At 48.4% G+C, this 25,435-nt stretch overlaps 1 protein-coding gene across 4 annotated transcripts in view; it reads left to right on the forward strand.

The window, feature by feature from the left end:
* The window catches only part of ZBTB7B (zinc finger and BTB domain containing 7B), a 54,378-nt gene extending 34,868 nt beyond the window's left edge, over window positions 1-19,510 (forward strand). For all 4 annotated transcript variants that reach the window (XM_060757961.2, XM_060757962.2, XM_060757963.2 and 1 more), the window contains exons 2-3: window positions 12,488-13,511; window positions 16,474-19,510. In XM_060757961.2, the coding sequence (XP_060613944.2) occupies window positions 12,496-13,511; window positions 16,474-16,954 (1,497 nt within the window). In that variant the 5' untranslated portion in view covers window positions 12,488-12,495 and the 3' untranslated portion in view covers window positions 16,955-19,510. The remainder of the gene's footprint in view (window positions 1-12,487; window positions 13,512-16,473) is intronic.
* The last annotated feature ends 5,925 nt before the right edge of the window (window positions 19,511-25,435 follow it).

The raw sequence follows: 25,435 nt of genomic DNA on the forward strand, positions 1-25,435 counted from the left end.
CTTCTTTTGGTTGCTTCCAACTAGAATTCTCTCTCTCTCTCTTATGGCAGAAGGGGGTTGGTTGGTCTGGATGGCCTTTGGGTGTCCCTTCCACCTCTAGGATTCTGCGTGTCTGCCCATCTGCTCAGCCCCTCTGAACCGAACTTGGCCGGCATCTTCTGCGCCCTCCTCCCCCTCCTCCCCTGCTAATCCCGTCCCTCCGCTCTTTAATCCCTTCCTAATCTGACGGGGGTTTTGTCAGGGCTGCTCAACCCAAAGGGGCATGATGGCTTAATTGTGGCTCAGCGGCTACTACCTGGGTGGAGTGACCTCAGGTGGCCCTGCTCTCCTCCTCCTCCTCCTCCTCCTCCAGGTGAGCCCAGGCACACCTGGGCCCTCGGAGCCTGATGGTGTCTTCCTTTACGGCAGAAGAGGGGTGGACTGGATGACCTTTGGGGGGCCCCTTCCTACTCTAGGGTTCTAAGATAGATATATTATAGAATATAGTCTCTATTGATCTATCTACCTATCTGCTGTATGTATACCTGGATGGACAAAATGCTATAGAATCTAGGGTTCTATAAATATAATAGAATATAGTGTATCTATCTGATCATATCTATGGCTGGATGGACTAGATGCCCTCTGAGGGTCCCTTCCAATTCTAGGATTTTATGATAGACCTTTCATAGTATATAGTGCATCTCTCTATCAAATCTATGGCTGGGTGGCCATCTGTTGGGAGGGCTTTGATTGTGGCGTCCTTCATCGCAGAATGAGGTTCGACTGGATGACCTTTGGGGGTCTCTTCCAACTCTAGGGTTCTAAGATAGACCTTTCATAGAATATAGTGCATCTGTCTATCAGATCTATGGCTGGATGGCCATCTGTTGGGAGGGTTTTGATTGTGGTGTCCTTCGTGGCAGAATGGGGTTGGGCTGGATGACCTTTGGGGTCATCCAGTACAACCCCGTTCTTTCATAGAATATAGTGCGTCTATCATATCTATGGCTGGATGGCCATCTGTTGGGAGGGCTTTGAGTGTGGCGTCCTTCGTGGCAGAATGGGGTTGGACTGGATGACCTTTGGGGGTCTCTTCCAACTCTAGGGTCCTATGATAGACCTATAATAGAATATAGTGTGTCTGTCTATCAGATCTATGGCTAGGTGGCCATCTGTTGGGAGGGCTTTGATTGTGTCGTCCTTTGTGGCAGAATGAGGTTGGACTGGATGACCTTTGGAGGTCCCTCATCCAACTCTAGGCTTCTTTGATTGATATAGTGTATCTATCTGATTATATCTATGACTGGATGGTCCCAACTCTAGGGTTCTGTGATAGATCTATCATAATATAATGTGCCTATCTATCATATCTATGGCTGGATGGCCATCTGTTGGGAGGGCTTTGATTGTGTCGTCCTTCATGGCAGAATGGGGTTGGACTGGATGACCTTTGGTGGTCCCTCATCCAATTCTAGGCTTCTTTGGTCAATATAGTGCATCTATCTATCTGATCATTTCTATGGCTGGATAGACTAGATGCTCTCCAGAGGTCCCAACTCTAGGGTTCTGTGATAGATCTATCATAGAATATAGTGTGTCTGTCTATCAGGAAGGATCGGGTGGTGTCTTTCTTCCTTCATGGCAGAACGGGGTTGGACTGGATGGCCTTTGGGGTCCCCTCCTCCTTTCCTTATGCGCAGGTGAAGCCCGACAGGTGTCTTGCGTCTCCTGCATTGTTTTTATCTCAGGAGCTTCCTTTGCGCTCATGGAAAGATGGCTATCTTGGTGCTTTTCTATACATCTGGCAGCGCTTGAAGAGCATTGGCCGCTCTTGCCATGCTCAGGAGCGTAACCATATACACACATGTAGGAAAGCACCGGGACGAAAGGCTCTGACTCAGTTTCCCCGCCTGGGAAGTGGGCGCAGTGTGATTCATCGTTCTTCAAATGGGGCCTTGCTTCACCTTTTGGTCTCACGACGTTGTTGTGTTAACAGGGGCAAAGGTGGGCTTTCGGGCACCCCAAAATTACGTGTTTCTTGCCCCAAAGGTCTCAAGATGTGGGCGTGCTAACAGGTGCCAAAGTAGTCCTTCTAATAGGAGCAAAAGTGGGGTTTTAGGCACCCCAAAGCCAGGTGCTTCTTGCCCCAAAGGTCTCAAGACATGGGCATGCTAATAAGGGCAAAAGGTGGACTTTTGGGCACCCCAAAGATAGGTGCTTCTTGCCGCAAAGGTCTCAAGATGTGGGCATACTAACAGGTGCCAAGGTAGTCCTTCTAATAGGAGCAAAAGAGGGCTTTTGGGTGCCCCATAAGCTTTTAGCCCCAAAGGTCTCAAGATGTGGACATGCTAATAAGGGCAAAAGGTGGGCTTTTGGGCACCCCAAAATTAGGTGTTTCTTGCCCCAAAGGTCTCAAGATGTGGGCATACTAACAGGTGCCAAAGTAGTCCTTCTAATATGAGCAAAAGTGGGGTTTCAGCACCCCAAAACCAGGTGCTTCTTGCCCCAAAGGTCTCAAGATGTGGGCATGCTAACAGGTGCCAAAGTAGTCCTTCTAATATGAGCAAAAGTGGGGTTTCAGCACCCCAAAACCAGGTGCTTCTTGCCCCAAAGGTCTCAAGATGTGGGCATACTAACAGGTGCCAAAGTAGTCCTTCTAATATGAGCAAAAGTGGGGTTTCAGCACCCCAAAACCAGGTGCTTCTTGCCCCAAAGGTCTCAAGATGTGGGCATGCTAACAGGTGCCAAAGTAGTCCTTCTAATAGGAGCAAAAGTGGGGTTTCAGCACCCCAAAACCAGGTGCTTCTTGCCCCAAAGGTCTCAAGATGTGGGCATACTAACAGGTGCCAAAGTAGTCCTTCTAATATGAGCAAAAGTGGGGTTTCAGCACCCCAAAACCAGGTGCTTCTTGCCCCAAAGGTCTCAAGATGTGGGCATGCTAACAGGTGCCAAAGTAGTCCTTCTAATAGGAGCAAAAGTGGGGTTTCAGCACCCCGAAGCCAGGTGCTTTTTGCTCCAAAGGTCTCAAGACGTGGGCATGCTAATGGGGCAAAGGTGGGGTTTTGGGCACCCTAAAGTCAGGTGCTTTTTGCCCCAAAGATCTTGAGATGAGGGCATGTTAATAGGGGCAAAGGTGGGCTTTCTAACAGGAACAAAGGTGGCCTTTCAGACACTCCAAAGCCAGGTGTTTCTTGCCCCCAAAACTCCAAGATGTGGGCATGTTAAAAGGGCAAAAGTTGGGCTTTCAGGCACTCCAAAGTTAAATGTTACTTGCCCCAAAGACCCCGAGACGTGGGCATGCTGATAGGTCCAAAGGTGGGCTTTCTAATAGGAGTAAAATTGGGCTTTCGGGCATCTCAAAACCAGGTGCTTCTTGCCCCAAAGAGCTCAAGATGTGGGCATGCTAATTGGGGCAAAAAGTGGGCTTTAGGGCAACTCAAAGTCAGGTGTTACTTGCTCCAGAGACCTCAAGATGTGGGCACACTAACAGGGGCAAAGGTGGGCTTTCGGACATCCAAAATTCAGGTGCTTCTTGCCTGAAAGGTCTCAAGGCATTGGCATCCTAACAGGGGCAAAATTGGGCTTTGGGGCACCCCAAAGACAGGTGCTTCTTGCCCCAAAGACCCCAAGATGTGGGCATGCTAACAGGGGCAAAGGTGGCCTTTCGGGCACCTCAAAACCAGGTGCATCTTGCCCAAAAGGTCTCAAGATGTGGGCATGCTAAGAGAGGAAAAGGTGTGCTTTTGGGCACCCCAAAGTCAAGAGTTACTTGCTCCAAAGACCTCAAGATATGGGCATGCGAACAAGAGCAAAGGTGGGCTTTTAATAGGAGCAAAGGTGGGCTTTTGGGCACCCCCAAATACAGGTATTTCTTGCCCCAAAACCCCCAAGATGTGGGCATGCTAATCGGGGCAAAGGTGGACTTTCGGGCACCCTAAAGTCAGGTGTTACTTGCTCCAAAGACCTTAAAATGTGGGCATGTTTACAGGGGCAAAGGTGGGCTTTCTCATAGGAGCAAAGGTGGCCTTTCGGGCACCCCAAAGCCAGGTGTTTCTTGCCCCAAAGACCCCAAGACATGGGCATGCAAATCGGGGCAACAGTGTCCTTTTGGGGACCCCCAAAGTCAGGTGTTACTTGCTCCATAGACCTCAAGACATGTGCATACAAACAGGAGCAATGGTGGGCTTTCTAACAGGAGCAAAGGTGGGCTTTTGGGCACTCGAAAGCAAGGTGCATCTTACCCAAAAGGTCTCAAGACGTGGGCATGCTAATAAGGGCAAAAGGTGGGCTTTCGGGCACACCTAAACCAGGTGTTTCTTTCCCCAAAGGTCTCAAGATATGGGCATGCTAATAGGAGCAACAGTGGCCTTTTGGGCACCCCAAAGCCAGGTGTTACTTGCCCCAAAAACCTCAAAATGTAGGCATGCTAACAGGGGCAAAGGTGGGCATGCTAATAGGAACAAAGGTGGGCTTTCAGGCACCCCAAAGCCAGGTGCATCTTGGCCAAAAGACCCCAAGATGTGGGCATGCTAATAGGGGAAAAGGTGGGCTTTTGAGCACCCCAAAGCCAGGTGCTTCTTGCCCCAAAGCCCTCAAGATGTGGGCATGCTAATAGAGCCAAAGGTGGCCTTTCGGGCACCCCAAAGTTAGGTGCTTCGTGCTGCAAGGAGCTCAAGACGTGGGCACGCTAACAGGGCCAAAGGTGGCATTTCCCATAGGAGCAGAGGTGGGCTTTTGGACACCTCAAAGCCAGGTGCTTCTTGCTTGAAAGGTGTCAAGGCATGGGCATGCTAATAGGGGCAAAGGTGGGCTTTCTAACAGGAGCAAAGGTGGCCTTTCAGGTACCTCGAAGCCAGCTGCTTCTTGCTCCAAGGACCTCAAGATGTGGGCATTCTAATAGGGGCAACAGTGGCATTTTGGGCACCTTAAAGTCAGGTGTTACTTGCTCCAAAGACCTCAAGACATTGGCATGCTAATAGGGGCAAAGGTGAGCTTTCTAACAGGAGCAAAGGTGGCCTTTTGGGTATCCCAAAGCCAGGTGCTTCTTGCCTTAAAGGTCTCAAGGCATGGGCATGCTAATAGGGGCAAAGGTGGGATTTTAGGCAACCCAAAGCCAGGTGTTTCTTGCCCCAAAGACCCCAAGACATGGGCATACTAATAGGAGCAATGGTGGGCTTTCTAACAGGAGCAAAGGTGGGCTTTTGGGCACTCGAAAGCAAGGTGCACCTTACCCAAAAGGTCTCAAGACGTGGGCATGCTAATATGGGCAAAAGGTGGGCTTTCAGGCACCACAAAGTCAGGTGTTACTTGCTCCATAGACCTCAAGACATGGGCATACTAATAGGAGCAATGGTGGGCTTTCTAACAGGAGCACAGGTGGGCTTTTGGGCACCCCAAAGCCAGGTGATTCTTGCCCAAAAGTCTCAAGGCATGGGTATGCTAATAGGGGCAAATGTGGCTTTTCGGGCACCTCAAAACCAGATGCTTCTTGCCTTAAAGGTCTCAAGACATGGGCATGCTAATAGGGACAACGGTGGCCTTTTGGGCACCCTAAAGTCAGGTGTTACTTGCTCCAAAGACCTCAAGACATTGGCATGCTAACAGGGGCAAAGGTGGACTTTCTAATAGGTGCAGAGTTGGCCTTTCGGGCACTCAAGAGCAAGGTGCATCTTACCCAAAAGGTCTCAAGACGTGGGCATGATAATAAGGGCAAAAGGTGGGCTTTTGGGCACCCCAAAGTCAGGTGTTACTTTCTCCAAAGACCTCAAAATGTGGCCATGCAAAGAAGAGCAAAGGTGGGATTGTGGGCACAACCCAAAGCCAGGTGCATCTTGCTCCAAAGACCTCAAGATGTAGGCATGCAAACAAGAGCAAAAGTGGATTTTCTAACAGGAGCAAAGTTGGCCTTTCAGGCACCCCAAAGCCAGCTGTTTCTTGCCCCAAAGACCCCAAGATGTGGGCATGCTAATAGGGGCAAAGGTGGGCTTTCGGGCACCATAAAATCAGGTGTTACTTTATCCAAAGACCTCAAAATGTGGGCATTCTAATAAGAGCAAAGGTGGGCTTTCGGGCACCCCGAAACCAGGTGTTTCTTGCCCCAAAGGTCTCAAGACATGGGCATGCTAACAGGAGCAAAGGTGGGATTATGGGCACAACCCAAAGCCAGGTGCACCTCGTCCCAAAGACCTCAGGATGTGGGCATGTTAACAGGGGCAAAGGTGGGATTATGGGCACAACCCAAAGCCAGGTGAATCTTGCTCCAAAGACCTCAAGATGTAGGCATGCAAACAAGAGCAAAGGTGGGCTTTTGGGCGCCCATAATCCAGGTGCTCCAAAGACCTCAAGGTGTGGGCATGCTGATATGGGCAAAGGTGGGCTTTCGAGCCCCCCGAAGCCAGGTGTTTCGTGCTCCAAGGACCTGAAGACATTGGCATGCTAATAGGGGCAAGGGTGGACTTTCAGGCACCTCAAAACCAGGTGCATCTTGCCCAAAAGATCTCAAGATGTGGGCATGCTAATAAGGGCAAAAGGTGGGCTTTCGGGCACCCTAAAGTCAGGTGTTACTTTCTCCAAAGACCTCAAAATGTGGGCATTCTAATAAGAGCAAAGGTGGGTTTTCGGGCACCCCAAAGCCAGGTGCTCCAAAGACCTCAAGGTGTGGGCATGCTGATATGGGCAAAGGTGGGATTATGGGCACAACCCAAAGCCATGTGTCTCTTGCCCCAAAGACCTCAAGGTGTGGGCATGCAAACAAGAGCAAAGGTGGGCTTTCGAGCCCCCCGAAGCCAGGTGTTTCGTGCTCCAAGGACCTGGAGACATGGGTATGCCAGGGGTGCCCTTTTCCCAGGAGTGGCCAAGCCCATGACCTGCCTCCTGTGTGCCAAAGTGTCTCTGGCTGAGCTGGCATGGCCCTTCCCGGGGCGTTGCCGCGGCGACGCCGGCGCACCCTCCTTCTCCCGGGTCAGAGTGCTCCCTGTGCGCCTGGCAGCGGTTGCGCCTTCTTCCTCCTCCTCCTCCTCCTCGCCATCCTCACGTATGATGATTATAATGGTGCAGCCGCCACTGCCGGGGCCGGTTGGTCCTGCTTGGCAGAGAGGGGCGCGGCCGCCTGCCCCGTTTCGCCCATGCAGCCCATCCCATGCCCTTGCCTTCTGGCGGGCAACCAAGGCGGGCAAGGGGCAGGGCAAGAAGGGGCAAGCAAGCCGCCGGGGTGCCGTGTTGCCGCATTCGCGCGCCAGGCCCAGGTTGGCACCGCAAAGGCCCGCTCGGGAGACACGGAGGAGGAGGGTAAGGCCTTGGGGTCCTTGGGTGGGCACTCGCCGGCCTTTCGGTCAATCAGTGAGGGTCTCTGCATTGAGGTGGCCTGGTTGTTGTTGCCTGGAGGCACCCTCTGTGGAATGATGTCCAGGGTGGGAGAAATATGTGAATATGTGACTTGCAATTAGCAAGCTTGAATAGCACTGAAGCTACAAAGTCAATCAGTGAGGGTCTCTGCATAGGGGTCGCCTGGCTGTTGTTGCCTGGAGGCACCCTCTGTGGAATGATGTCCAGGGTGGGAGAAATATGTGAATATGTGACTTGCAATTAGCAAGCTTGAATAGCACTGAAGCTACAAAGTCAATCAGTGAGGGTCTCTGCATTGAGGTGGCCTGGTTGTTGTTGCCTGGAGGCACCCTCTGTGGAATGATGTCCAGGGTGGGAGAAATATGTGAATATGTGACTTGCAATTAGCAAGCTTGAATAGCACTGAAGCTACAAAGTCAATCAGTGAGGGTCTCTGCATAGGGGTCGCCTGGCTGTTGTTGCTTGGAGGCACCCTTTGTGGAATAATGTCCAGGGTGGAAGCTTGGGTTGCTGTGAGTTTTCCGGGCTGTATGGCCCATGTGTTTTGGCAGCATTCCCTCCTGACGTTTCGCCTGCATCTGTGGCTAATGGCATCTTCAGAAGTTCTGTTGGCAGTGAGGCAAGTGGAGTGGAGATATATATTGACGGAATTAAGTCCTAGGTGGAAAAAAAATGAGAATATGGGAATGTTCCAGTTAGCAAGCATGATTAGCATTGAGTAGCCAATCAATCAGTCAATCAGTGAGGGTCTCTGCATTGAGGCGGCCTGGTTGTTGTTGCCTGGAGGCACCCTCTGTGGAATGATGTCCAGGGTGGGAGAAATATGTGAATATGTGACTGTTGCAATTAGCAAGCTTGAATAGTACTGAAGCTACAAAGTCAATCAGCGAGGGTCTCTGCATAGGGGTCGCCTGGCTGTTGTTGCTTGGAGGCACCCTCTGTGGAATAATGTCCAGGGTGGAAGAAATATTAGAATATGGGAATGTTCCAGTTAGGAAGCTTGATTAGCATTGAATAGCCTTGCGGCTGCAAAGTCAATCTGTGAGGGTCTCTGCATAGAGGCTTGATTGGCTGTTGTTGCCTGGAGGCACCCTCTGTGGAATGATGTCCAGGGTGGGAGAAATATGTGAATATGTGACTTTCAATTAGCAATCTTGAATAGCACTGAAGCTACAAAGTCAATCAGTGAGGGTCTTTGCATAGGGGTTGCCTGGCCACTGTTGCCTGGAGGCGCCCTCTGTGGAATAATGTTCAGGGTGGGAGAAAGAAACCTTGTCTGTTTACAGCAAGTGTGAATATTGCAGTTAGCAAGTTTGAAGAACCATGAAACTGCAAAGTCAATTAGTGAGGGTCTCTGCATAGAGGTAGCCTGGCTGTTGTTTCTTGGAGGCACCCTCTATGGAATAATGTCCAGGGTGGGAGAAAGAACTCTGGTCTGTTTACAGCAAGTGTGGATGTTACAGTTAGCAAGCTTGAATAACCATGAAGTTTACAGAGTCAATCAGTGAGGGTCTCTGCACAGGGGTCTCCTGGCCGCTGTTGCCTGGAGGCACCCTCTGTGGAATAATGTCCAGAATGAACCCTTGCCTATTTGAAGTAAGTGTGACTGTTGTGATTAGCAAGCTTGAATAGCCATGAAACTGCAAAGTCAATTAGTTAGGGTCTCTGCAAAGAGGTAGCCTGGCTGTTGTTTCTTGGAGGCACCCTCTATGGAATAATGTCCAGGGTGGGAGAAAGAACTCTGGTCTGTTTACAGCAAGTGTGGATGTTAAAGTTAGCAAGCTTGAATAGCCATGGTTTGCAAAGTCAATCAGTGAGGGTCTCTGCATAAAGGTGGTCTGGCTGTTGTTGCCTGGAGGCACCCTTTGTGGAATAATGTCCAGGGTGGGAGAAGGAACCCTGGTCTGTTTACAGCAACTGTGAATGTTGCTGTTAGTAAGCTTGAATAGCCATGAAGTTTACAGAGTCAATCAGTGAGGGTCTCTGCATAGGGGTCGCCTGACCACTGTTGCCTGGAGGCGCCCTCTGTGGAATAATGACCAGGACTGTTTGAAGTAAGTGTGTATGTTGCAACAAGCAAGCTTGAATAGCCATGGAGTTTGCAAAGTCAATCAGTGAGGGTCTCTGCATAGGGGTCGCCTGGCCACTGTTGCCTGGAGGCGCCCTCTGTGGAATAATGTCCAGGACTGTTTGAAGTAAGTGTGAATGTTGCAACAAGCAAGCTTGAATAGCCACGGAGTTTGCAAAATCAATCAGTGAGGGTCTCTGCATGGAGGTGGCCTGGCTGTTGTTGCCTGGAGGCACCCTTTGTGGAATAATATCCAGGGTGGGGGACAGAACCCTTGTCTGTTTGACGCTAGTATGTATATTGCAATTACCAAACTTGAATAGAATTGTGTAGCCATGAAGCTGCAAAGTCAATCCGTGTGGGTCTTTGCCTAGAGGTCGCCTGACCACTGTTGCCTGGAGACACCCTCTGTTTGGGACTTGATTGCTTCCTCTGTTTCTTTATTTACTCTCCTGATTCTGGTGTTTTTTTTTAAAAATATTGGTAACCAGATTGTGTTTGTTTTCATGGTATCCTATGGTTCTATATGATGGTGACGACATAGAAGGAGCAGGGGCTGGAAGGCCATCTGTCAGGAGGGTTCTGATTGTGTCTAGGCCTGATTATCATGGCATGGCACCACAAGGAGCACAACGTGCCCTTTCCCCCAGCAGTGAGGCCGTGGGCGGCAAAGGGGAGCAGCCCTATCTTTCCTGGGAATCTACCGCGCCCCGAAGCGGCCGTATCGGGCCCTCCATCTTCACCGACTTCATCATCCTCGGTGGCTCGGTGCCGTCTGCGGGCGAGGAGGGGACTTCCTGCTTCTTGCGCACTTCCTCCCCTTTGAGGCGCCACCAACTTCCCTCCAGAAGAGGAGGAGGAGGAGGAGGAGGAGGAGGAGGAGGAGGAGGAGGAGGAGGAGGAAGTAGGCCTCCTTGTTCCGGCTCAAAGGGGTCAACAGAGGACCCAGAAATCCTAGAGTTGGAAGGGCCCCCAAAGAAGGCCATCTAGACCAACCCCCTTGTGCCATAATAGACGGACGGATGGATGGACGGATGGATGGACGGATGGATGGATGGATGGATGAATGGATGGACGGACAGATTGATAGATGATAGAGTGATGAACCTAAGAGAGGCCTACCTTCAGGTCCCAATAGATAGATAGATAGATAGATAGATAGATAGATAGATAGATAGAAGGATGGATGGATGCTGGATGCTAGATAGACGGACAGACAGATAGATAACAGAATGATAGACCTAAGAGAGGCTGACCTTCAGGTCCCAATAGACAGACAGACAGATAATAGAATGATAGACCTAAGAGAGGCCTACCTTGACGTCCCACTAGACGGACAGACAGACAGATAATAGAATGATAGACCAAAGAGAGGCCTACCTTCACATCCCAATAGATGGACAGACAGATAATAGAATGATAGAGCTAAGAGAGGCTTACCTTCATGTTCCAATAGATAGGTAGGTAGGTAGGTAGGTAGGTAGGTAGGTAGGTAGGTAGATAGATAGATAGATAGATAGAGTGATGGATCTATCTTCAGGTTCCAATAGATGGACAGACAGATAATAGAATGATAGACCTAAGAGAGGCCTACCTTCATGTTCCAGACAGATAGATAATAGAATGATAGACCTAAGAGACGCCTACCTTCACATCCCAATAGACAGACAGACAGACAGATAACAGAATGATAACAGATAACAGATAATAGAATGATAGAGCTAAGAGAGGCTTACCTTCATGTTCCAATAGATAGGTAGGTAGGTAGGTAGGTAGGTAGATAGATAGAGTGATGGATCTATCTTCAGGTCCCAATAGACGGACAGACAGACAGATAACAGAATGATAGACCTAAGAGAGGGATACCTGCAGGTCCCAATAGACAGACAGACAGACAGACGGACAGACAGACAGATAATAGAATGATAGACCTAAGAGAGGCCTACCTTCATGTTCCAATAGACAGACAGACAGATAATAGAATGATAGACCTAAGAGAGGCCTACCTTCATGTTCCAATAGACAGACAGACAGATAATAGAATGATAGACCAAAGAGAGGCCTACCTTCACGTCCCAATAGATGGACAGACAGATAATAGAATGATAGACCAAAGAGAGGCCTACCTTCACGTCCCAATAGATGGACAGACAGATAATAGAATGATAGAGCTAAGAGAGGCTTACCTTCATGTTCCAATAGATAGGTAGGTAGGTAGGTAGGTAGGTAGGTAGGTAGATAGATAGATAGATTGATAGATAGATAGAGTGATGGATCTATCTTCAGGTTCCAATAGATGGACAGACAGATAATAGAATGATAGACCTAAGAGAGGCCTACCTTCACATCCCAATAGACAGACAGACAGACAGACAGATAATAGAGTGATAGACCTAAGAGAGGCCTACCTTCAGGTCCCGATAGACAGACAGACAGACAGATAACAGAATGATAGACCTAAGAGAGGCCTACCTTCACATCCCAATAGACGGACAGACAGATAATGGAATGATAGACCTAAGAGAGGCCTACCTTCAGGTCCCAATAGACGGACAGACAGATAATAGAATGATAGAGCTAAGAGAGGCCTACCTTCACATCCCAATAGATGGACAGACAGATAATAGAGTGATAGACCTAAGAGAGGCTTACCTTCATGTTCCAATAGATAGGTAGGTAGGTAGGTAGGTAGGTAGGTAGGTAGATAGAGTGATGGATCTATCTTCAGGTTCCAATAGACGGACAGACAGATAATAGAATGATAGACCTAAGAGAGGCCTACCTTCACATCCCAATAGACGGACAGACAGACAGATAATAGAGTGATAGACCTAAGAGAGGCCTACCTTCAGGTCCCAATAGACGGACAGACAGACAGACAGATAATAGAGCAAGAGACCTCAGGTCCCAATAGATAGGTATGACTTCTTAAGCATCTACACCGGCTGTTAGGAATTGTGGGAGTTGAAGTCCGAAACACCTGAAGAGCTGATGTTTGGCCAAGCCCGCCCTCACCAGACCCCAGTCATACGAGTTCATTCAATCCATTCATCACATTGACCCCTGCTATCCTCTTCCTCTCTCTCTCTGCAGGTGAGGCCATGGGGAGCCCAGAGGATGACCTGATTGGCATCCCCTTTCCGGACCACAGCAGCGAGCTCCTGGGCCGCCTGAATGACCAGCGCCGTCGCGGCCTCCTGTGTGACGTGACGCTCCGGGCTCAAGGATCCGAGTTCCGCACCCACCGGGCCGTCCTAGCAGCTTGCAGCCGCTACTTCCAGCGCCTCTTCGCCGGCCCGGGTCTCGTGGGTGGAGTCTGCGAGCTGGACTTTGTGGGGGCCGAAGCCCTGAGGGCCTTGCTGGACTTTGCATACACAGCCACCTTGACCATCAGCGCCGGGAACCTCGGCGAAGTCTTGCATGCCGCCCGCGTTTTGGAGATCCCGTGTGTCATCACGGCCTGTGTCGAGATCCTCCAAGGAAATGGCTTGGAAGCTCCCGTCCCTGATGATGCTGCTCGAGAACGTGCCCGGCGATACTTGGAAGCTTTTTCCACCTTTCCCGGCGCCGAAGGGGATTTAGCCGAGCCCCCTGCTCGTTTGCCGGCCCCTCGGCGGAGCAAGAAGACCCGCAAATTCCTCCAAACGAAAGGGTCCCGCATCAACAATCATATCTTGGAGTTGTCGCCATCACCGTCACCTTCCTCGACGGAACGGCCAAGTCCACCCAACCAGGCATCTCCAGCACCGGGCCAACCACACGAAGATGACGAGAGGGAAGCGCTTGTCATTGCGCCGTCGCCATGTCCCTTCCCGTACCCGTTCCCCTTGCGGCTCTCACCGGAGGAGCTGCCCTCGGACGACGAGGAGCCCCTCGACCCGGATGTCCTGCCCCGCTTCCTGCGCAACCTCAACCCTGAGGGGGGTCGTGTCGTTGTGGCCGCTGCCGGCTTGGAGTCGCCGGACAAGTTGGTGCGGAAGCGGCGCTCTCAGATGCCACAGGAGTGCCCCGTCTGCCACAAGGTCATCCACGGGGCAGGGAAGCTGCCTCGCCACATGCGCACCCACACCGGGGAGAAGCCCTTCGCCTGCGAGGTCTGCGGAGTCCGGTTCACACGGTCAGTGATACATTGGTGGCACCAACTTTGTCCAGAGAGGCAGGCTTACAGATGGAGAGGGTGATGTATCTAATCCTGGATAGCCCAAGATCTCTAAATATCGACATTCAATCGGTCGAGGTGGCTAGTGAGGGAAAGATCCAATCAAAGTAATGGCAAATTGAGTCATAGAATCATAGAATCAAAGAGTTGGAAGAGACCTCATGGGCCATCCAGTCCAACCCCCTGCCAAGAAGCAGGAATATTGCATTCAAATCACCCCTCACAGATGGCCATCCAGCCTCTGCTTAAAAGCTTCCAAAGAAGGAGCCTCCACCACACTCCGGGGCAGAGAGTTCCACTGCTGAACGTCCTCCCACAATCGTCCAGCATTGGCTAGTAGACCCTACCATATCTTCCTTGGCTGTGTTTACCTTGTACAGTACCATCCTTAGTCTCTAGGTGGCAGACTTTCCCAATCACTGCATAGTTCCTCAGTCAATATAGTTTCAAGCTGACCTGGGAAGGAGGGATCCGAGCTAAATAATTGCCGATAAGTCTCCCCAGAATCACCCAGCATTGGCTAGTAGACCCTAGAAACTATTTGCATATCTTCCTTGGCTGTATTTGCATCTTGCCGTATCGTCCTCAGCCTCTAGGTGGCAGACTTCCCCAATCACCACATAGTTCCTCAGTCAATATAGCTTCAAGGTGACCTGGAAGAGAAGGATCCAATCCAAGTAATGGCAAATTAAGTTCTCCCACAATCATCCAGCATTGACTAGTAGACCCTAGAACCTATCTGCATATTTTCCTTAGCTGCATTTGCATCATGCAGTATTGTCTTCAGTCTCAAGGTGGCAGTCTTCCCCAATCACTGCATAGTTCCTTAGTCAATATAGCTTCAAGGTGACCTGGAAGGAAGAGATCCAAGCCAAATACTTGCCGATAAATCCACCAGAATCACCCAGCATTGGCTAGTAACAATCTGCATATCTTCTTCAGCTGTATTTGCATCTTACAGTACTGCCCTTGGTCTCTAGGTGGCAGACTTCCCCAATCACTGCATAGTTCCTCAGTCAATATAGCTTCAAGGTAACCTGGGAGGGAGGGATCCGAGCCAAATACTTGCTGATAAGTCCACCCAGAATCACCCAACATTGGCTAGTAGACCCTAGAAACTACCTGCATATCTTCCTCGGCTGTATTTGCATCTTGCCGTATCGTCCTCAGCCTCTAGGGGCGGACTTCCCCAATCACCGCATAGTTCCTCAAGTCAATATAGCTTCAAGGTGACCTGGAAGGGAAGGATCCAATCCAAGTAATGGCAAATTAAGTTATCCCACAATTGTCCAGCATTGGCTAGTAGACCCTAGGAACTATCTGCATATTTTTCTCTGCTGCATTTGCATCTTGCAGTATTGTCCTCAGTCTATAGGTGGCGGTCTTCCCCAATCACTGCATAGTTCCTTAGTCAATATAGCTTCAAGGTAACCTGGGAGGGAGGGATCCGAGCCAAATACGTGCCGATAAGTCCTCCCAGAATCACCCAGCATTGGCTAGTAACAATCTGTATATCTTCCTCAGCTGTATTTGCATCTTGCAGTACTACCCTTGGTCTCTAGGTGGCAGACTTCTCCAATCACCACATAGTTCCTCAGTCAATATAGCTTCAAGGTGACCTGGGAGGGGTGGATTTGAGCCAAATACTTGCCGATATGTCCTCCCAGAATCACCCAGCATTGCTTAGTAAAACCTAGAAACTATCTGCATATCTTCCTCGGCTGTATTTGCATCTTGCAGTATCGTTCTCAGTCTCTAGGTGGCAGACTTTCCCAACCACTGCATAGTTCCTCAGTCAATATAGTTTCAAAGTGACCCGTGGAGGGAGGGATCCGAGCCAAATACTTGCCGATAAGTCCGTCCAGAATCACCCAGCATTGGTTAGTAAAACCTAGTAACTATCTGCATATCTTCCTCAGCTGTGTTTACATTTTACAGTACCATCCTTAGTCTCTAGGTGGCAGACGTCCCCAATCACTGCATAGTTCCTCAGTCAATATAGCTTCAAGGTGACCTGGGAGGGAGGGATCCAAGCCAAATACTTGCCGATAAGTCCACCCAGAGTCACCCAGCATTGGCTAGTAGACCCTAGAAACTATCTGCATATTTTTCTCAGCTGTATTTGCATCTTACAGTATCGTCCTCAGTCTCTAGTTGGCGGACTTCCCCAACCACTGCATAGTTCCTAAGTTAATATAGTTTCAAAGTGATCTGGGAGGGAGGGATCCGAGCCAAATACGTGCCAATCAGTCCTCCCAGAATCCCCCAGCAATGGCTAGTAGACCCTAGAAACTATCTGCATATCTTCCTTGGATGTATTTGCATCTTGCAGTATTGTCCTCAATCTCTAGGTGGCAGACTTCCCCAATCACCACATAGTTCTTCAGTAATATATCTTCAAGGCGGACTGAGATGGAGGAATCCGAGCCAAATAATTACAGATTAATTCTCCCAGAATTGTCCAGCATTGGACACGTAGACACTAGCCTAGAAACTATTTGTATCTCTCACCTATAATCTGGACCCTGCACTACCAACCTCAGTCTGTAGGTGGCAGATCTCCCCAATCACTGCATAGAATTACTTAGTTTGTTAGTAAGTTTACAAATGGATTGTTACTGTTATTGTTGTCATCACATGCTGTAGAGACATGCATGTTATGATGCCTCCATGAGGACTAGAAGGTTGAGACAAGCAAGGTGTTGTGTGATGTATCCATGAGGACTAGATACTCAATTTCTTAGTAAATGAGGACTAGAGCCTTGACTTTTTGTCCAATGAGACTGAGACATGTAAGAGGTGGGTGGCTGAAACTATTGAGGACTAGAAGCTTGAGACATGCCAGCGAGAGGCTTACCTGTCGCCGGCCTCCTCCTCCTCTGCTCTTGCTCACCTGTCACCTGCTTCTCTCTCTCTGCAGGAACGACAAGCTGAAGATCCACATGCGCAAGCACACGGGGGAGCGGCCCTACTCCTGCCCGCACTGCCCGGCCCGCTTCCTGCACAGCTACGACCTGAAGAACCACCTTCACCTGCACACGGGGGCCCGGCCCTTCGAGTGTGGCCTGTGCCACAAGGCTTTCGCCAAGGATGACCACCTCCAGCGGCACCTCAAGGGCCAGAACTGCCTGGAGGTCCGGACCCGGAGGAGGAGAAGAGGGGAGGCCCTCTCCCCCACCCACGGCCCTGTTCCTCCGGCCAACGCCCCCAACGCCCCCCTTGACCACCCTGGCTTGACCAATGGAGGGGCCGAACAGGAGGAGGAGGAGCAGGACCAGGGGCCGCTCGCCCTGGCCCGCGGCTACTGGGATCAGGGTCGCCTCGAGGAGGAGGAGGAGGACGACGAAGAGGAAGAGGGAGAGCCGGGAGAGGACAGAGCACTTGCCCTGGAAAGGGCCTAGGAGTGACCCTCAAAAGTGACCCTCGCTTGGCCTCAAAGTTACCCTTGATAGGCCTCAGAGTGACCCCTCAGAGTGACCGTTGGTAGGCCTTGAGTGACCCTTGATAGGGCTCGGAGTGACCTCTCAAAATGATCCAAACTAGGCCTTGAATGACCCTCGCTAGGCCTGGGAGTGACCCTCAAGTCACCCTCACTGGGCTACAAATGACCCTTGATAGGCCTGGGAGTGACCCCTCAAGTGACTTGCTTGGTCTCAAATGACCCTTGGTTGGTCTTGGAGTGACCCCTCAAGTGACTCTCGCTTGGCCTCAAGTGACCCTCACTAGGTCTTGTGTGACCCTTGATAGGCCTCAGAGTGACCCCTCAAGTGACCCCCACTGGGCCTCAAAGTGACCCTTGATAGACCTTGGAGTGACCCCTCAGAGTAACCCTCTCTAGGCCTAGAAGTGATCCTTGATAGGCCTCAGAATGACCCCTAAATGACCCTTGCTAGGCCTTGAGTGACCCTTCAAGTAACCCTCACTGGGCTTCAAAGTGACCCTTGAGAGGCCTGGGAGTGACCCCTCAAGTGACTTTCGCTTGGTCTCAAGTGACCCTTGCTAGGCCATGAGTGACCCTTGGTAGGCCTCGAAGTGACCCTTCAAAGTGACCCCCACTGGGCCTCAGAGTGACCCCTCAAGTGACCCTCGTTTGGCCCCAAAGTGACCCCTCAATGACCCTTGCTAGGCCTTGAGTGACCCTCGCTTGGCCTCAAGTGACTCTTGCTTGGTCTCAAATGACTCTTGAAAGGCCCAGGTGTGTTCACTCAAGTGACTCTTGTTTGGTCTCAAGTGGCTCTCACTAGGCCTTGATTGACCCTTGATGGGCCTCAGAATGACCTCTCAATGACCCTTGATAGGCCTTGGAGTGACCCCTCAAGAGACCCTCACTTGGCCTCGAGTGACCTTTGCTAGGCCTTGAGTGACCCTCGCTAGGCCCCAGAGTGACCCCCACTAGGCCTTAGAGTGACCCCTCAAGTAACCCTCACTGGGCTTCAAAGTGACCCTTGAGAGGCCTGGGAGTGAGCCCTCAAGTGGCCCTCGCTAGGCCTTGAGGACCCTCGCTAGGCCTTGAGTGACCCTTGCTAGGCCTCAGAATGACTTCTCAATGACCCTTGGTAGAGCTCAGAGTGACCACTTAGAGTGACCCTTGATAGGCCTTGGAGTGATCCCTCAAGTGACCCTCACTTGGCCTCAAGTGACCTTTCCTAGGCCTTGAGTGACCCTCTCTAGGCCTCAGAGTGACACTCACTAGGCCTCGGAGTGTCCCCTCAAGAAACCCTCAGTGGGCTTCAAAGTGACCCTTGAGAGACCTGGGAGTGAGCTCTCAAGTGACACTCGCTAGGCCTTGAGTGAGCCTTGAGTGACCCTTCAAAGTGACCCTCAGTAGGCCTCGAAGTGACCCTTGAGAGGCCTCAGAATGACCCCTCAATGACCCTTGGTAGGCTTTGAATGACCCTTGGTAGGCTTCAAAATGACCCTTGATAGGCCTCGGAGTGACCCCTCAAGTCATCCTTGCTTGGCATTGAGTGATCTTTGTTAGGCCTTGAGTGACCCTTGTTTGGCCTCAAAGTGACCCTTGATAGGTCTCAGAGTGACCCCTCAAGTGACCCTCACTAGGCCTCAAAGTGACCCTTGGTAGGCCCCAGAGTGACCCTTGCTAGACCTCGAGTGCCCCTTGACCTGGTCACTCTTTGCAGGGACGTTGCCCCCGGTAAACTATGTCTCCCATTGGCCTTCCTCCTTCCCTCTCGATGGGTGAACCTTGCCCTTTGGTGGCCCCTGGGTGTCATTTGGGGAGGGGTCTTCTGCTGCAAACCAAAGCCAGCGCCGTGCAAGAAAGGCTTGACTTCCGCTCAGGACATGATTGGGGGCCAAGCAGGACGCTTTCCTTCCCAATGAGGAAGACCACCGTGGAAACGAATCACAATCAGGATGATCAACATGTAAAGCTTTAAAAGGACTTTCAAGACTGTTGGGTGAGCCGAGTTTGGGGGGCTCAGGCTTGCAGACCCTTGCAATAGGATTGCAGAAGTTGCGCAAGGAGAAATGGGGGTTTTTTAAAATAGTGTGTTGCTGCCCCCTGCTGGAGACGGCATTGCCTCTGCAAAGGCACACTTACATACATACACTCTGTGTACACACACACATGCATATATATACGTATGCAAAGGATGAATGGATGTACACACACACACACACATATATATGCACACACATGTATATACATATGCAAAAGACAAATGAATGTACACACACACATATATATGCACACACGTATATACATATGCAAAAGACGAATGTACACACACACATATATATGCATATCTATATATATATATATGTACATCCATATATCATTTGCATGTGTGTGTATATGTGTGTGTGTGTATGCATATACACACACACACACATATACATATGCCAAGGACAAATGGATGTACACACATATATATGTATACACACACACACATATATATATACACACACATATTTATACATATGCAAAGGACGAATGGATGTACACACACACATATATATGCATATCTATATATATACGTACATCCATTTATCCGTTGCATGTATATATATGTGTGTGTGTATATATATGCACACACACACACACACATATATAAAGGACAAATGGATGTACACACATATATATTATTCATATATATATATATATATATATTCACACACACATATTTATACAGATGCAAAGGACAAAAGGATGTACACACACACATATGCATATCTATATATATTTACATCCATTTGTCCTTTGAAAATGTATATATATGTGTGTATATGCATATATATACACACACACACACAATATATATGCGCGCACACACACACACATATATATATACACATACGCAAAGGACAAATGGATGTACACACACACATATGCATATCTATATCTCTATATATATATATACATCCATTTGTCCTTTGCATATGTACATCTATGTGTGTATATGCCTATATATATATATATATATATATATACATACACACACACACACATACACACAAACACACACACATATATGCACACACACACACACACACACACACACACACATATATACATATGCCAAGGACAAATGGATGGACACACACATATGCACACACAAACATATATACATATGCAAAAGACAAATGGATGTACACACACATATATAGGCATATCTATATATATGCACATTCATTTGTCCTTTGCATTTGTATATATATGTGTGAGTGTATATGCATATATATATATATACACACACACACACACATATATACATATGCAAAGGACAAATGGATGCACACACACACACATATATGCATATATATATATGTATATCCATTTGTCCTTTACATATGTATATATATATATGTGTGTGTGTGTGTGTGTATGCATATATATACACACATATATATGCGCGCGCACACACACATATATATACATGTGCAAAGGACAAATGGATGTACACACACACATATATGCATATATATATGTATGTACAACCATTTGTCCATTACATATGTATGTATATGTGTGTGTGTGTATGCATATAGATATGCACACACACATACATATGCAAAGGATGAATGGATGTACATATATATATATATATATATATATGTATATGCTCACACACACACATATGCAAAGGATGAATGTATATGTGTGTGTGTGTATGCATATAGATATATATATATATGTATGCATGTACATATATATATATATGCGCTCACACACACATACATATGCAAAGGATGAATGTATATGTGTGTGTATGCATATATATATATATGTATGTATGCATGTAGATATATATATATATATATATATATATATATATGCGCTCACACACACATACATATGCAAAGGATGAATGTATATGTGTGTGTATGCATATGTATATATATATGTATGTATGCATGTACATATATATATATATATATATATATATATATATATATATGCGCTCACACACACATACATATGCAAAGGATGAATGGCTGTACATATATATATATGCTCACACACACACACATAAATATGCAAAGGACGAATGGATGTACTTAGCACTTGAGAGCGGGGAGCCCTGCATCTCCCGCCAACAGGAAACTATAAATCCCTTTCCATTCCGCATTGAATGAATGTTCCCACTTATTGCACTAGGGTCTGCCAGCGAATGGCTTGGTGACGGGTTCGGGGTCCGGCATATTGATTTGCACCCCTTTTTATTTTTGCACACCCCCCAAAATTATATATATATATGTGTACACCCCCGGAAATGGTTCCTTGCAAAAGAAGACCCCCAAAGGGCACTATTCTATGTATTTAAGAGAGGATGTGAGATATATATATATGTGTGTGTGTCATAATAATAATAATAATAATATATTCCCTTGCGGCCCCCCACTCACCCAGGTGGGGGGCTTCGATGTGGGGGGCGTCTTCCTTCGCTTGACAAAAGTGCCTTCGAACTTGAACCTTTAGCTACTTGAAATGCAGAACAGCTTCGACTCCTCCTTTCGGTCTCAATGCACCCCAATGCACCCCCCCCCCATGGCAGGAATCCCACTCTTTGGACCCTGGGATTTGTAGCACTCGTCCCTTTGTATTTGTCATTTTTTTTTTGTCATGTTCCTCTTCTTTGCAAAGGTGTTTTCCATGGAGGCTGTTTGGCAATAATAATAATAATAATAATAATAATAAAAACAACCGAAAGCAGAGGATGGTTGTCCTTGTTGTCCTTGTTGTTGTTGTTGTTGTTGTTGTTGTTGTTGTTGTGTCAATGCGCAACCCTTTCCTCCGGTATATAACCCCCTACTTGCCTAGTTTCCAAAGTAGCATTCTCTCCTGACATTTTGCCCACATCTCTGAGGGTGCCTTCCAGAGGTGTGGGCGAAATGTCAGGAGGGGATGCTACCGGAAGATATCCATGATTCCAGCCATGAAAGCCTTCCTTCGACAAGATCCTTCGGGCCTCGCCATGCTTCTTTATCTGAGTCTTATTTTGCTGCAAAGAAGAGGATATTCAGCCACACCCATATTCTAATGAGGCCCCGCCCCTTGGTTCTAGCCCCACCCACATTCTGGACAGGCTCCACCCCTTGCTTCTAACTCCACCCATATTCTGATGGGTTCCTCCCCTTCTAGCCCCACCCACATTCTGGACAGGTTACACCTCTTTCTTTTAGCCCCACCCACATTCAGGACAGGTTACACCCCTTTTTTAGCCCCACCCACATTCAGGACAGGTTACACCCCATTCTTTTAACCCCACCCACATTCTGATTAAGTCCCTCCCTTTCTAGCCCCACCCACATTCTGGACAGGCTCCACCCCCTTGCTTTTAACTCCACCCATTTACTGACTAGGTTGCTCTCCTTCTAGCCCCACCCACATTCCAAACAGACTCCTTCCCTTTCTTCCAGCCCCACCCACATTTGGGCCAAGCTCCACCCCTTATCTCAAGCCTTAACCACATTATAGCTAGGCTCCGCCCCTTGCTTTTGGCCCCACCCACATTCTGATTAAGTTCCTCCCCTTTCAGCCACACCCACATTCTGGCCAGGCTCCACCCCTTCTTTCTAGCCCCACCCACATTCTGGTCAATTTCCGCTGTTTATCTCAAGCCCCACCCACAATTGGACCAAGCTCAGCCCCTTCTTTCTAGCCCCTCCCACATTCTGGTTAAGCCGCACCCCTTATCTCAAGCCTCACCTTCACTATGGCTAGGCTCCTCTCTCTGTTTTTAGCCCCACCCACATTCTGTTTAGCCTCCACCCCTTTCTTCTAACCCTGCTCACATTCTGGTCAAGCCCCACCCCTTATATCAAGCCCCACCCACATTACAGCCAGGCTCTACCCCTTCTTTTAGCCCCACCCACATTCTGGTCAAGCCCCACCCCTTATATCAATCCCCACCCACATTCTGTTTAGGCCCCACCCCTTCTAACCTGGCCTACATTCTGGCCAAGCCCCACCCCTTATATCAAGCCCCACCCACATTACAGCCAGGCTTTACCCCCTTCTTTTAGCCCCACCCACATTCTGGCCAAGCCCCACCCCTTATATCAAGCTCCACCCACATTCTGTTTAGGCCCCACCCCTTCTAACCCAGCCTAGATTTTGGTCAAGCCCCACCCCTTATATCAAGCCCCACCCACATTACAGCCAGGCTCTAGCCCCTTCTTTTAGCCCCACACACATTCTGGCCAAGCCCCACCCCTTATATCAAGCCCCACCCACATTCTGGCCAAGCCCCACCCCTTATATCAAGCCCCACCCATATTCTGGCCAAGCCCCACCCCTTATATCAAGCCCCACCCACATTACAGCCAGGCTCTACCCCCTTCTTTTAGCCCCACCCACATTCTGGCCAAGCCCCACCCCTTATATCAAGCCTCACCCACATTACAGCCAGGCTCTAGCCCCACCCACATTCTGATTAAGTTCCTCCCCTTCTAGCCCCACCCACATTCTGGCCAAGCCCCACCCCTTATATCAAGCCCCACCCATATTACAGCCAGGCTCTAGCCCCACCCATATTCTGATTAAGTTCCTCCCCTTCTAGCCCCAACTACATTCTGGTCAGGCCCCGCCTCTTCCTTCTAGCTCCACCCACTTTTGCTCAAGCCCCACCCCTTATCTAAAGCCCCACCCACATTGTAGGAAGGTTCCGCCCTTGATTTTATCCTCACCCACATTCTGGACGAGCCCCACCCTGTTGCACTCCAGAGCAGGATTCTCTCTGACTTCAAACACCACACAGCTGAGTTAAAATAGCAAGCAGTTTATTGAAGATAATAAAAGCCAAAGCAATAAAAAGTAATCCACAGTAAAAAAGTAAATCCAAATTGGGTAGGAAGCAAAAAGGAACAAAAGGAACACCGAGATGGTTTCATTGCAATTCAGCTGAAAAGGATGCAAAGCAGCAATATTTTGCCAAGCTAAGCATACAGTATACAAAAATAAAGGCCTTTTTATACATAAAACAGAGCTGCCAGGTTTGAATCTCCCATTCCCTGCCCCCCTGCTGGCTCAACGATGATTGGCTGGCACTCTTCAGCTGGGAGGAGGCTTGGCCACATCCTGAGCGCCTGGACCAATTGCTGGACTTCTGCTGCCTCGGTGTCCTGACGAATCAGGAGAGAGGGAGGCGAGACGAGAGGAAACAATGCATTCTTTTTTTTAAAACAAATTTTATTGATTTTCAAACATATACATCGAAAGAGTGAGAACAAAAGAATTTAGAAAAAGTTCAGAAAAAGAATGAAGACAGAAAAAAAAACAAACACACAACACGACCCTAAACTAAACACATCACACAAAATAAAATTGACTTCCATTTCACACTTCGGTTCTTTAAAGTCCATTATTACCCTTATATTAGCTATAGTTACTCTTGTTCTCTTCTTCTTTTATCATATTCGCAAAAGAGGGCCCAGTCGGTCCTCTTTATCAACTTGCCCGTGTTCTTTTTCAAGTAAAAAGTCAGCATATCCATATCTCTTATTTCTCTTATCTTCTCCACCCATGAATCCATTTCCGGGATTTTTTCCTGTTTCCAAACACTAGCAAAAGTTATTCTTGCCGCTGTTGTTAAGTATGTAAACAACCTGTCTTCATTTTCGTTAAGCTTTAATTCTTGGTCAGTAAAGCCTAATAAATAATATTCCGGTTTCTTTTTAAAAGATTTCTTCAATATTTTTTGTACTTCGACATGTATTTGAGTCCAATATCTCGTAGATTCCTTACAAGTCCACCACATATGGTAAAAGGAGCCTGTCTGTTGACAACCCTTCCAACACTTATTTGACATATTTCCATACATTTGGGCCAATTTTTCAGGTGTGGTATACCATCTGTGGAACATCTTTATCCAATTCTCTTTCAAGTCCGACGCATATGTATATTTTAACTTCCTGTTCCACATTTGTTCCCACTCTCTGAGGTGGATAGGTCTTCTTAAATTCTCCGCCCACCTGATCATACAGTTTTTAACTTGTTCCGTTTCTGTTGCCCAGGACAATAATTTTCTGTACAAAGCTGTTATTATTTTCTTTTTCATATTTAATATTTTGTCCCAGAAAGTTTCTTCTAATTCAAAATTTATTTTCCTATCTTGATTATAATATTCTTTCAGTTGCAGGTAGTGAAGCCAAGTGAGGTTTTTATACTTTTCTTTTAATTGTTCATATTGTTTAATCTCCTGTGTCTCTTTAATTAATATGTCTCTATAGGTGGGCCATTCTCTCCAACCCAATAGTCTTCTTTGGTGTGCTTCCATTGGGGAGACCCATTGTGGTGTCTTTTGTGCGAGACGAGAGGAAACAATGCATTCTTGAGTGGATTATGAAGATTAGGAAATGTCCAAGTGACGAGCGAGTCCTAAGGGCCTGCGAGCCAATCTGGCTATTGTCACTGAGTGGTT

Source organism: Anolis sagrei, chromosome 12 (genome assembly GCF_037176765.1).
Source record: "Anolis sagrei isolate rAnoSag1 chromosome 12, rAnoSag1.mat, whole genome shotgun sequence".
Lineage (NCBI taxonomy): Eukaryota > Metazoa > Chordata > Lepidosauria > Squamata > Dactyloidae > Anolis > Anolis sagrei.